This window comes from Bacillus rossius, chromosome 1 (assembly GCF_032445375.1).
Source record: "Bacillus rossius redtenbacheri isolate Brsri chromosome 1, Brsri_v3, whole genome shotgun sequence".
In the NCBI taxonomy this organism is placed as follows: Eukaryota; Metazoa; Arthropoda; class Insecta; order Phasmatodea; family Bacillidae; genus Bacillus; species Bacillus rossius.
The window spans coordinates 44,515,932-44,528,942 of NC_086330.1; the positions used below are offsets into that span (position 1 = coordinate 44,515,932).

The 13,011-nt window shown below is 37.5% G+C and overlaps 1 protein-coding gene across 1 annotated transcript in view; it reads left to right on the top strand.

The window, feature by feature from the left end:
- Positions 1 to 13,011, top strand: part of LOC134527319 (lachesin-like) — a 136,838-nt gene that overhangs the window by 90,589 nt on the left and 33,238 nt on the right. Inside the window, exons 7-9 of the mRNA XM_063359920.1 lie at positions 3,943 to 4,071; positions 9,449 to 9,587; positions 10,452 to 10,600. Of these exons, the coding sequence (XP_063215990.1) occupies positions 3,943 to 4,071; positions 9,449 to 9,587; positions 10,452 to 10,600 (417 nt within the window). The remainder of the gene's footprint in view (positions 1 to 3,942; positions 4,072 to 9,448; positions 9,588 to 10,451; positions 10,601 to 13,011) is intronic.

Sequence of the window (13,011 nt, forward strand, 5' to 3'; positions counted from 1 at the left end):
TATCGCATTAGAGGAAATAGGTAGGAATGTGTGGGGGAACCGGGAGAGGAGACGGCGCGGATCAAGCCTTTGCGCACACTTGCACACGCTATTGCACACACGTTTGCAAACACTTGCGCACACTTTTGCACATTTTTGCATACTTTCACACTTTTGCAAAATTACACACTTTTGCAAACTTGCACACTTTAGCATTACTTTGTACACTTTAGCACACACTTGCACACTTGCGCTCCAGTCATCTTGCGCACTCGCGAACTGACTCACATTAAGGCATTCGCGCCCTCGCGAACTTGCGTATGCGCGGTTGTTTCTTGGGGGTGGCATGTCATGCTGTCACAACTCCGGGGCCGTTGGCGCAGTCTGTGATCGCTGGAGCAGCATTGAGCAGGCTCCACGTGGCGGCGTGCGGCTCAGGTTGAACTCCGCCATGCTGCAGGGATAGGCGGGTCGCGGCGGTAGGGACCCGCCTGCGCCTGACGCCACCTCGACTTTAGGGAGTATTTGGGCAGAGGGCAGCACAACGGGGTTTGAGCTTTATTGTTGAACACCGCGCCATGGCCTATCATTGCGAGAAAATATTGATCTTTTATGTATGTATTATTAATTTAGTTACCTGTATAGATCAGCATTGGTTAACTGTGTTCCGTGTGTAAATTTTTTTCTATTTGAGATCATACTCGCATCACTACTATTCTCAATACTTATGTTTTGTTCAATAAAAAGATACCAACAATTATGTCTATATGTACCTAATAAGCGACAAGTTCCACTTCTGTCTCGCGTGGAATACACGCACACTATGATATATATATATATATATATATATATATATAAAGTAATGTACCAAAGTCATGAGTTTTCTGTAATTTTTTTCTAATTTATATTTCTCTCCTTCTCTTTTTCTCTATTCCCTATTTCTCTCTTTCTCTATTTCTCTCTTTCTTTTTTCTCCCTTTCCCTATTAGTCCCTTCCTCCCTTTTTCTCTCTTTCTCTCTTTATATGTTTTTTTTTTATTTCTCTCGCTATTCCTAGTGAATCGTGCCAGCACATCAGTGGTCCACTCTGAAAGGAAAAAAAAAAAGAAATGCCCTTGCAATCAGATCCGCGGCGCAATTCGGGCCGCCTCCTCCTTGCCGCCCGCAGGCGCCCACGCAATTATTCCCTTATCCTGACCCGTAAATTACTTCCGTCCCTGCAGCCTCTCCAGCGCGCATATATATTCTCGTTTCCCTGGAGCGCGGAAAACCACCGACGAGGGCCCAGGTTCCTCAATTGCCCGCTCGTACCGCTTCTCAATTTTTCTCCACCTCACACCCGCCATACACCATTACCCCCCCTCCCCCCCCCCCCCCCCCCCCGCCATCCCACGGGTGCCTTTCAATTTCTCCGGGTCCTGTGTTTCCCGCCGGTCGCTGTCGTCTCGCAAAAACCGCTCTCGCGAGTGGCTTGACCCGACTCAACCGGCGACCTCTGGCGCACTCGATGTTCGCAGCACGAAAACGTTGACGCAGGGAGTGTCTCTAATCCGGGCATCAAACCGTTTGGCACATTCTGCAATCCGACACCAACGCCGATTTTTCAATGTGTAAACATCTTAGTTCACGGTAAACGTAAATGTAGTTGGAGTAATTTCGCGAAAAATGGACCACGGGATATGAGCAGCAAAGATGGCGAATCCCGCGTGAAGCAACATAAACAATCCCGTATATAATTACTTTCGTATACTTTAGGGTATATACGAAACGTATTGGTGTGCCGAATGGAACTTTAAGATAGTGAAACTACCCAGGAATATATTTAGTTGACTAAAATAGTCATAGTAAAAATAAATCACAATTTTTAAAACACCTAACAAAACTGGCATTACAATATTGATAATAGATAGTCTCTTTCCTCGGCCCGTAATTGTCTCGAAAAGCGCAGTGTTATAACGCCCCGATGATGATCTCAATCAGCAGTTTTTAATGTGGTTCAAACGTCGTCATTGGAGATATTTTATTTTTATTTTTTAAAATAAAATATTACACAAATTGTTCTTCAAGTAATATGTATAAATACATTTTATTTGTTTAATTTATTCCTAAAATATAATTATTTGAATATATCAGCTCACAGGATTGATAGCTTCATACTAGGCATGCCTATAGCCGTTATTTTATCATAAAATTAAATAAATTTAATTACTTTCATTAGGAACAAAATGTCCACGAATTCACATAGGTATTTAAAAATAAAAAACTTTTAATAGTATTACTATCCTTTACTACTTTGTTATAATTTTTGGTCACCTAACGTGTGCGGACACTTCATAGCTGTTTCGTGCTGCTATCTACGCATGACGGTGGCAATCAATTCTAGCGGTGGGTAGAGAAAGTACGTAATTGAAAAACGAATATTTATTACGCTCTACGCATTGCCATGCGGTTTTTCTAAGGCCGGGCTTATAAACTACGCGAGAATCGCAGTAACGCATGTAACGAATACTGTATGTGTATTTGCTACATGAGAACACATGAAAATGCTCGTTAGCGAGGTTATATGTTTACACATCACTGGCGAGTACTGGACGACCCGCTAACAATTTTTTTTTGTTTCACTGATGGACTCCAGCTGTTGACCTAAGCCGCCAGGTCGCGTTACTGGACTGCCTGCGTTTTTTCTTTCTTTTTTCTTTAGTTCACTCAGAGTTTGTCTTCGTTGTCGGTTTTCGCTTCAGTAACAGTTGTTTCCTGTTTTTGTACGTTTGGTACATTTCATAACATTTCACAAATGTAATAAGCTGAAAGGCACAAAGCTGTCTTAAAAATAACGCAATTAATAGAATAAATTAAAATTGTACAGGTTATAATTCATTAAATACACACACGTACTACTTGTAGGTTTATTATGAATAGCTGGAGACTTACGAAAATCTTGTAATTTGTAGAGAGACTAGGCTCCTTACCATTAAACGCACCTGAACTGCATTCTCATGGGACCACAGGCGGAATTGACGTTTCCCGAAGAACACGAAATCAGCACCATGACTAAGAAATCAAAATGATGTAATCGCATGTGGAATAACTGTAATTTTTAACAGTGTAGGCAATATTTTTCACTGTCGCTTGTGTTTTTGTTACAGAGTTGTCGGGTATAGGTAAGTCTCTAGTGCATTTGGTTCAAGTTTACTAACGTTCGTATTAGTGATGTAACGAATGCCAATTTTTAGGCATTCGCGAACGCGAATGCAAATATTCACATTTCAAAACCTATATTGGTACTAATTGTAGGCACAAATGATGCTAGCCCTCCCTAGCGTCAACCACCGGTACTACCGGTGAAGCCACCACACATTTTATTACCGTTTCCATCTTATTCCGGGAATTGCCTAACTGATCCGAAATTAGCCGATCATTTGTTTATTTAACGACAGATCTAAAACAGGCAAAAGTGAATTTTGAGGCAAGTGTGTGATTAGTGATTTTTTTTTTAAGATTAGTGAAACAAATTCTTGTGTACTGTGTTTAAGAGAAGAAAATGTGTTTGTTCGTTTACATTATATATACATAGCCTATAGCCTATATATATTTTAATGAAAAGTTAACTGTTTATAACAGTAAGTCTAAAGCTTTATTATATATAAATGAGAAAGATATAATTACAATATTACCTTTTTGAAAAAACAAAACCTTTAATATTTTAAATAAGCATTTAAAACAATTAATAATAAAAATTGTAAGTAATTCATATTTTTTTGTCCTTTTTGATATTATTTTCATATTCAAAATAATGGATATTTTTTTAATATTTATATTCGCAAACATATTGGTGTGACTTTGACGAATGCGAATGTGAAGAGATATGCGTGTGTTCGCCTGGTCTGTGCCGCGGTCTGTCGCCGGGCGAAGGACGCGCAGTCCGCAGACCGCGAGCGGTGACTCGGCGCGCCCTTGTTCCAGCGGAGTCGTTCAGCGGCGAGGTGCTGACTCTGTGGAAGCTGGAACGCAGCCAGATGGGCGCCTACTTGTGTATCGCCACCAACGACGTCCCTCCAGCCGTCAGCAAGAGGATAACACTCAACATAAACTGTGAGTACCGGCGCGTGAACGAGATTCCAACACCGCCCCCCCTCCCCCCCTCCATCAATATTAGCCCGCTGACGTCCCGGCCCTGGTGCAATCGTGGCTTTCCGCTTCGAGAGCCTTTCGGAAACATTAAGCTCGATCTCGTCACCGTATATTTAACAATTGTTTTCGGTCGTTTGATTATGATTACATAGAATAAAAATATATTATAAAGCTTATATCATAGGCTATGTGTGTATTACAACCTATTACTTGTATTTAGATTATTTGAAGAAATGCTCTTACTAGTGGGAAAACGGGAGGTTCGTAAAGGATAGCCCAAAAAGATAAATACAGTTTAATTAATCACTATTATAAAACTGTATCTGTCTGTTTGTTTGTTCGAGCTTCACGCAAAAAAATTACTGGACAGTTTTTTTTTTACTTTTTTTTGTCTTTAAAAGCTATGATTAAACTTGAAAACATTTAACATATTTTATCTCTCTAGAACACGAGAGAAGCTTGAAAGAAATGAACATGGTGTCAAAGATATTTAAAAATTTTGGTTCTATAAAGAATTACGAACAAGGCTATACTTTCACTAGCTTTACTTGTAACTATCTAATAAAATCTTGAAAGTCGATTTTTAACCTACTTCTAACTTTCGTATCAATTTTAAACTTTGCATATGTAATCCGGATGACAGTACAATAATTTTGTCTTGAAGAGAGTGGGTGGGAGTTTCATAGGGGCATAAAACCACTTCTTTCGTTCGATGTGCAATAACCATGCTTTTTGAGTATCCATGAGGTCAGGTCATGATGGGAAATTTTCCCGAAGTCAACTGCCTCCCTCAGTGACCAACAGGGAGAGGTCATTTACCACCGATTTTTTCAAAGTTGGGAAAAACGTAGTACGTTGATTTTGACAAGCTCCCGAGGTCTTCGGGCGCCATCGAACCCCCTTGCGGGGTGGGGATCAACTTCACCCGAATTTTCGGGACATTGAAAATGGATTTTGTTGTGCATTTCGAGGAATTAATAAAAAAAATATTCAATATAAAAAAATAATATTAAATATTTAAAAAAACTTTTATTGTTTCACTAACTAAAAAGTATAAAACAATCTTTAATTTTAAGTAATTTGTTCAAAAGCGATAGAGTGAACTACGACTATGTATAAATTATTTTTTTATAAGCTCAAAATCAGAATCAAGTAATAAAAAAACAATTAATTTTAATGAAATAAAAGCTATATTTTAACTACATTTAAAGTTAACCATTATTACGTTTTACAACTGTCAGAGGCATGGTGGTCGTGTGGTAAGAATATCACGCCTCCCAATCCCTTAAATCGGTGTTCGATTCTAGGCAGAGTCAATCCTTGATTTTCTCAAGTGGGAAATGTGGCGGACGAGACATGGCCTGTAGGATTTTTTGGGGTACTCCCGTTTTCCACACCAAGTAATACCCCATTTCATCTCCCTTCATGCGTTTTCCCTTGGATAGGGCAGCCAACTCCTATGAGTGTAAGCACCATTCCATCCATGTAGACCCTTTCCTTAGGCGGGACACTGTGTGTCGATTCTCAAGGTACGTTTTACAACATTACAAATTTCAACCTATATAGTTTTCTTATGAATTAAATCTTAAATATACCTGATATTCAATGTGATTTTTTTTAGTTAAAAGTATTGGAATTATTTAAAAAAATATATCTGACAGCAAAATTCTGAAGTTGCCACGAGCGAAGCCGTGGGTTCTAAGCTAGTTTATAAATAAAACTACAACACTTAAATTGTCTGGTCACAAATTTATTACTCCTTCGTCCAGTCCACAGCGCTGGATCTCGGCTCGATATCAGCACTCCCTTCCGCTCGTCTCTTACCTGGCACCGCTGTCCCTGTACACTGCCTCGCTCTAATCACCCGTCCGCGCCGCGACACACCAGTCTCCGCACTCGAAGCCCGTCGCTTGTCGCTCGTCAAGTGGTCACTCGCCCTCTTATCTTCACTCTCCACTCCACTGGCTCTGAGGCGTCACCACTTTTATATCCCTCAGCAATCCCCCCCCCCCTCACATAGATTGACGTGCCGCGTCATCGGGGTCGACCCGACGCCCGACGCTCCCGGGGAAAAGCGACGTCATATTTGCTTCGCTGCACGCGGCGGCCTCCGGGAGGCGTATTTCCAAACCCTAGGTTGACTCGCCAACGCGAGTCTGGACTGCGCTCTCGTTGGCCGCGCCTTATGAGGAGAAGGGAGGAAGGGGAACTACGCAAGGAAAGGGAAAGGGGTCGGGTAGAAGTAATCCTGCATGAAGACGAGAATACAACTATAGATATATATGTGTGTGTGTGTTTGCACATATGCATGTACTTATTTACAGAACATAATGCTAGTCAGATCTGCAACTATACAGTATCTAATAGGAATGAGTTTCTTGTTAGGTGCGAGGTTCAAAACACGACAGTAACTTTCAAATGCTTAATAAAGATATGCCGCAGCATTTATGTAGCAATTTAGCCTTGAACTAAATGAAGTATTTGACGCACAATAATTCCCATTTTCAAATATTTAATTAACGCAGGCTTCTCGACGGCCGTGGCTGCTGAGGCTCGCTGAAGGCGAGCTCCCTTGGTTCAAGCCCCGCCCCTGTCACATTAACACTCAGTGCATGAGAGTAACACGACCTACCCTCAAAACAATGCGACATGGTTAATGTACCTCAATAAGTAACAATTACCACAATCATTTTTGGATTCCTAGACATTATTATAAGAACCTGTACAAAATATACGACATTGTAACAAGAATGTGTAGAAATAAATACCACCGTTATAGAAGCTCAGATTAAACTGAGTGTAAGCTGTTTACTTCATAGAAATAATTCGCGTACAAAATCATTTTATTATAATTATCTATCTTATATTACAAACAGTTCGTTAAATATTTTGAAGTTATATTTGTACGATATAGGAAGATGGCGTATCCACGTGTATGAACATGGAAACAAAAGTATTGGTGTGCCAAATGAAAAATTCTGATTGTGAAACTTCCATGGAATATATCTATATGGTAAACTTAAAGTCAAGCTTCGTAACGTTATAGTGCGCGGTTAATAAGCTATATGACCGTGGTTCATAACTCAGTAAAGAAAATTTTGTTACATTGCAATTTTCATTATAATGCTATAATACCTATTACTTTAACTAATACAAAAGTACAATTATCTTTTAGTACCTACTTCCTATTACATATAAAACATATAATCAAACGTGCGCGGAAACTATAAAGTATAATTTTTTAAAGATTTGGTGGTCAGTGTTAGTAAATAAAATTTGAGTTTAGTATTTTTTCAAGTCTTTTTCGTTTTTATTGTGTATTTATAAACTTATGGAAGTGAGATTCCCGTATGAATTAGAATAAACATTCAGCACATTTACTGATTAAAACTAACTCAATTATTCTACTAAATAAAATAATTAAATAATATATATATATATTTTTCACAATGAAGCCAGTTCATTGTCTTAAATCAAAAATATACAACAAAACTCCGCGACCCCGGATAAATCCCCGGATGGCCTCCGCATGGGGAACCCTAGAAAAGAAACGGGCTCCCCATTTGGAAGCCATTCTAGAAGGTTTTTTGTTTCCACCCACCGTCTGTTTGGTAGCCTGACTTTTTACAAGGGATTGTATTCCTCAGACAAATGCCACCATTTGCCTGAGATAATACGCCTTGGAGGAGCCGGGGCGCGAACCCGGGTCCTATAAGTCACAAGTCAGGCGCTCTACCCCAGAGCCAGAAGGTAGAGCGACAACCAGCAGTCTTCTTAACACTGACAAGATGTTATTCAAGAGTGTACTGTAATTATTCACACGTGGTTATTTCTGACAGTTGATTTGGGAAGTATCCTACGTAGGATATTTAAAAAAAAAAGTGAGTTTAGTGTAACATCTAATTTCGGTAAACAGCGAATGCACATGTTCTCATGTTGCAAATACACTAATAATATGAAACTCGGACTCATAATTTAATGCATAATTCTTTAAAATAATGCCGAGTGTGATAAATATACGCAAAATGTCTTTTCAACTGAATTTAAAGACGCATTTCATATGTAGTTTTCGCATCTGCCGCTAGAATTCGCTGCCGGAGCAACTACGTCACTATCAAATTATTACATTTGCAGATAAAAGCGATAGACATGAAAAAATACTATGGACCTGATTTAAGACGGTGAATTTTATTTAAACTAAATAGTTATTTATAGAAATTTTCCCTTGCCATCCGCCACAGATGTTAAAATACCGTTAAATTCACGAAATTACACTTACAGTATTAAATTCCGTATGCCGACAGCTAAGATGTTAGCCGTCAAAAATGTCGATTTACAAATAATAATTATATATGTTTAAAATCTTATAGTTTAGTGACTTAATGATTTCTGTACCATATCATTAAAAATATTAATTTATTGTAAATATTAATTATACCTATAAGCGGTGTGTATAAAGTTTAAAAGTGTTTTATGTTCCCGTATGTATAATTTATTTGCTTTTTAAATTAATACATTATTAATTTAAAAATAATTATAATTAATAAATTAGAATAAACAATTAGCATGTTTTTTTGGTTTTCATTATAAATTTAAACTTAAATAGATAATATTATAAATTAAATAATTAATATTTTACACGTTTTTATATTAATAATGAATAGGGAATATTTATTTATATATTTTATTTGAAAAAATTAATTCTTAATCAATCTTATTTTTAATACTACTTCAGCTTCCTTTTATTTTTATTTTTATTCATTATTTGCATGCAAAATCAAATAGAGCTTTACTACGCTAAGTAAGTATTATTTCTAACGTGCGTACATAAGTACACGCACCCATATGTTCTAGAAAGGCATATTTAAAAACATTTTGGTTATAAAAATTTGTTTTCATATTTGTTGCTTCATCATTCACCAGAGTATAGGAGCTTGTATATAATCTGATCGCTCATTAGACTGCAATATGATATGCCCGAACGAGCGATTGTCTCCTTGTAATCGACAGCTGTCTGTGAAAGAAACCATTGCAATATTTGGCTAGGCCATTCAGGACGCGTTTTCTCCCGCACGCGATGGCTACGATAGGCTTGCTAACTGCAGGCATGTACAATCATGAAACAAAGGCAATGGTACCAAAATTTTAACATCCATCTGTTCCAGAAATTCTTTTCGCAGGAAGTGCAATGTCCTAAGAATATGGTATTCGACGCGTTCATTCATTTAAAAATACTATAGAAGAATTTAGCACTACACTAATTTGCGCGCGTAACATGACAAACATTGCTAGTTCTGTGTCCTGTGTCTACTTTGTTGTTTTTTGTTTTGTTTTCTAGTTGCGCCCGTGGTGAAAGTCCCGAACCAAATACTCGGCGCTCCGTTCGGAACGAACGTTACGCTGGAGTGCTACGTGGAAGCATTCCCGAACACCATCAACTACTGGCTCAAGAACAGGGGCGAGATGTTGATGGACGGGTGAGTGGACGAACTTAAAACTGTATATCCCGTTCCATGTCGTTATTTTATTTAAACGTTTAACACGGTTAAACTTGTAGACATTTGTAGACTTGTAGACATCTTCAACTAAATGAAAAAAAAAAAAGTTTGCATTGCTTATATACGCGCGTTAGAAGCTATAGCCAATTTAAATGTCGCAATTAAAAACTAATTTTAATTTTGCATGAATATAACTAATATAAATTAAATATCACAAAGAAGGTTGGTACAGAATAAATTCAATCTAACAAAAATATTAATAAATGCTAAACATTCATTATTAATATAAATATATGTATAAATATAATGAATGATAAAAGTAGTAAACTAGTTGCGATAAATTACAATTATTATTGAAAAATATACATCTTGAATCTTTATTAGAATTTATTAATTTTATTTATAAAATAACAATTTTAAAAAATTATAATAAAAAATAAAAATGAATTATACGTACGGTAACATATACTCACTTATATAAATACTTAAATAAGAGTTTATAAACACAATTGACATAGCTAAAATACAAAATATATTATTGTTATTAATAATAGGGACAATAATTCAATATCAATCACTGAACTTTATGATTTCAATACACACACACACACATATATATAAAATTTTATTTGTAAGTGGTTTTTTTTCGCCGAGTCAATTTTTTTGTATGTGCGATCGCATCATAAAAAAAATTCACATCTTTTTTATAACGCGCTTACAGAAGTTGTAACTTCAAAAAAAAAAAATATCTAGTGCATACATTACGGCATAATTTGACGATAGCTGGCGAAGTTTGAAGACCTCGAACTCGCGCCGACTCGTGCCCTCGCGTGCTGCTCGCAGGAAGAAGCACGTGCTGGACGAGACCCGCAGCGCCTACAAGGTGGTCCTCAAGCTCACGCTGCTGAGGTTCGGCCGCGCCGACGTGGGCACCTACACGTGCGTGTCCACCAACTCGCTGGGGCGCGCCGACGGCACGGTGCGACTCTACGGTGAGTCCCTGTCCGGAACCAGTCCGTCGACACTGTGGTGTCCTCGATAGTGTTGCTTCTTAGCTGTAGATTCGAATAAAATACTAAACGATTCGTTTTAAATTAATTATCATGCACAGAGAAAATTTTTTTTGTAAGAATTTGTCAGTTTTTATTAGTTAAAATGGCAGCCATTTTTAAAATAAGAAAATTCCAACTACCGGATTTCTGAAAGACTCATTCACTTGGTAAAAGGAAACCCAAAAATAAGTTTACCATATATATTCCATTGAATGACCAGACAAAATTAACACGCAATGTAATTTTTCAAGAAGTTCTTATTAAAAACAAATTTTTTGTCAAATATATTTTGTCATTCCATATATGCATACATATTAAAAATAACTTTTTATTTTTTAATATCAAAGGAAACTTAATTTTTAATTATTATTTTATGTTTATTAAATTAAAGTGTTATATTCATTATTTTTCAATGTGTGTCTTAGAGGACTTACAACTAACTTGTTATATATATATATATATATATATATATATATATATATGTGTGTGTGTGTGTGTGTGTGTGTGTGTGTTTATATATATAAATCTGAGTTTACGAATACTTTTAAGTCTAGAAACCAGAAAAGGATTATCTATGTAGATATCTTCTTTGAAAGTAAATTTTAAAAATTGAAGCTAGTTACAATAATTATTGAGCCGAGTCGAGTAGCCTTTAAGTGTAAAAGTTCTCTAGAAAATATCTTACGTACATAGAAAGCTTAACTTTGGATATGTTTATGTTTAGAATATATAGATTCTCGTCCTTTATGCAATACATTGGCGGTGAAACATTTTTATTCTTATTGGGAAAAAAAAAGATCTGCAAGAACTATCAATGATTTTATTTTTTTAGTGGCAGGTTCGTCGAGGTCGGAGGTAAAAAAGCTTCCCTGTGAAAAACTCCGATAGAATAAACATTTGGAGAAGGCGGAGAGGATTGCGCGCACAGAATCCAGCGGCTAACGAATGTCTCGGCGGGAGGGCAGAAGGGCGTGAGCGAATCAATAGGCTCACGCCGGCCAGGGTGCAACCCAGCGGCAATTCACATTACTCCTCGGCGATTGCGAGCAAGATAAATCCGACCAACGTACGAAAACGATTAACTAACTAGAACAAATGTCAAACCCAACGTTAAAAAAATAAAAAGAGGAAAAGGACGTCGAAACCGTGAGGTTGCCAAAACAAAATTAAAGGGGAAATAGAGGAACAGAAAGTCGCCATCTTTGTTTCAGCAGTTTTTGGACAGTAATTATGTATAATTTTTTGACGTGAGAACGTCTAATAAATCGATGAACGCCGGCTCCACGCACGAAAAAGGATGACTCATTGTCCCATTACGCACATTGTCCAGTTACGCTTTGTCCCGTTACACTTATTTATACGCTTACGCCGCATCTATCTCTCTTCCACTCGATTGGAACAAACATCGAATTGACATTTTCGAGGCACATTAAACTTGAAACACTCCCATTCATTTCCTACTTTTCCTATCATCGTCTTATCCTTAACAGAATAACACAGATTGGAAGAAGTTAAACAGCAAAGATGTAATCTGTTCGTTAAAGTAATAAACATATTTGAATTAATGAGTGTAAATAAAAGTAAATTTATCAATTAAATTGTAGATTTCATTTCACTCCTTCTTTGTATCCATACAAAATAGTGATAATTCAATAAAAATGATTCAATTTTATTCATAAAATTATGCAATCATTTTATCAATGTTTTGTTATGACGTCACGATAAACTATAGTCCGTAAACCGACTTTACAGACAAGCAATTTTTTATAATTTTTATTTATTGAAGCATGCTTAATAAAATAAGAGACACGTGAAGTTAATGATCACTGCTTGCGACGAAGGAGTGACGGACGGACGGATCACGGACGGAGGCTACGGGCAATCTAATTCCGCCTTGACTTGTAGCGATCAACGTAGTCAATATCCAGACGGACGCGTTGTTGCCGCGTGATCGGTAGCGCCTTGGACTCGTACCAAGCGTGTGGTGGAATTCGGAAACTCCACCCAAAATACTCACCCAAGGGGCGTGGGAGCATTGAACTCGCCGCAACACGCTCTGAAGTAACGGCTGACTTACCATAACTATTAAGCAGTAGATTTCTAAAGCTGTGTTTTCCCTTTTAAAAAATTCATACATGGAAATTAAAATTTTATAGCGTTTCTCCAAACTTCACGAAGTTCGCAAATAAGTAAATAAATTGGTTCTGACTCACGTGACAGCAGCAGTAGGTCTCGTTGGCTCGCCCAGTCCACGGGCGCGGTACCGGAGTTCCTCAGGCTCTCCATAGAACAAGGAGGGAGATAGAAATGCAACTCTTACAGGGGAAACTGAAACCATTTTTTGCGCGACC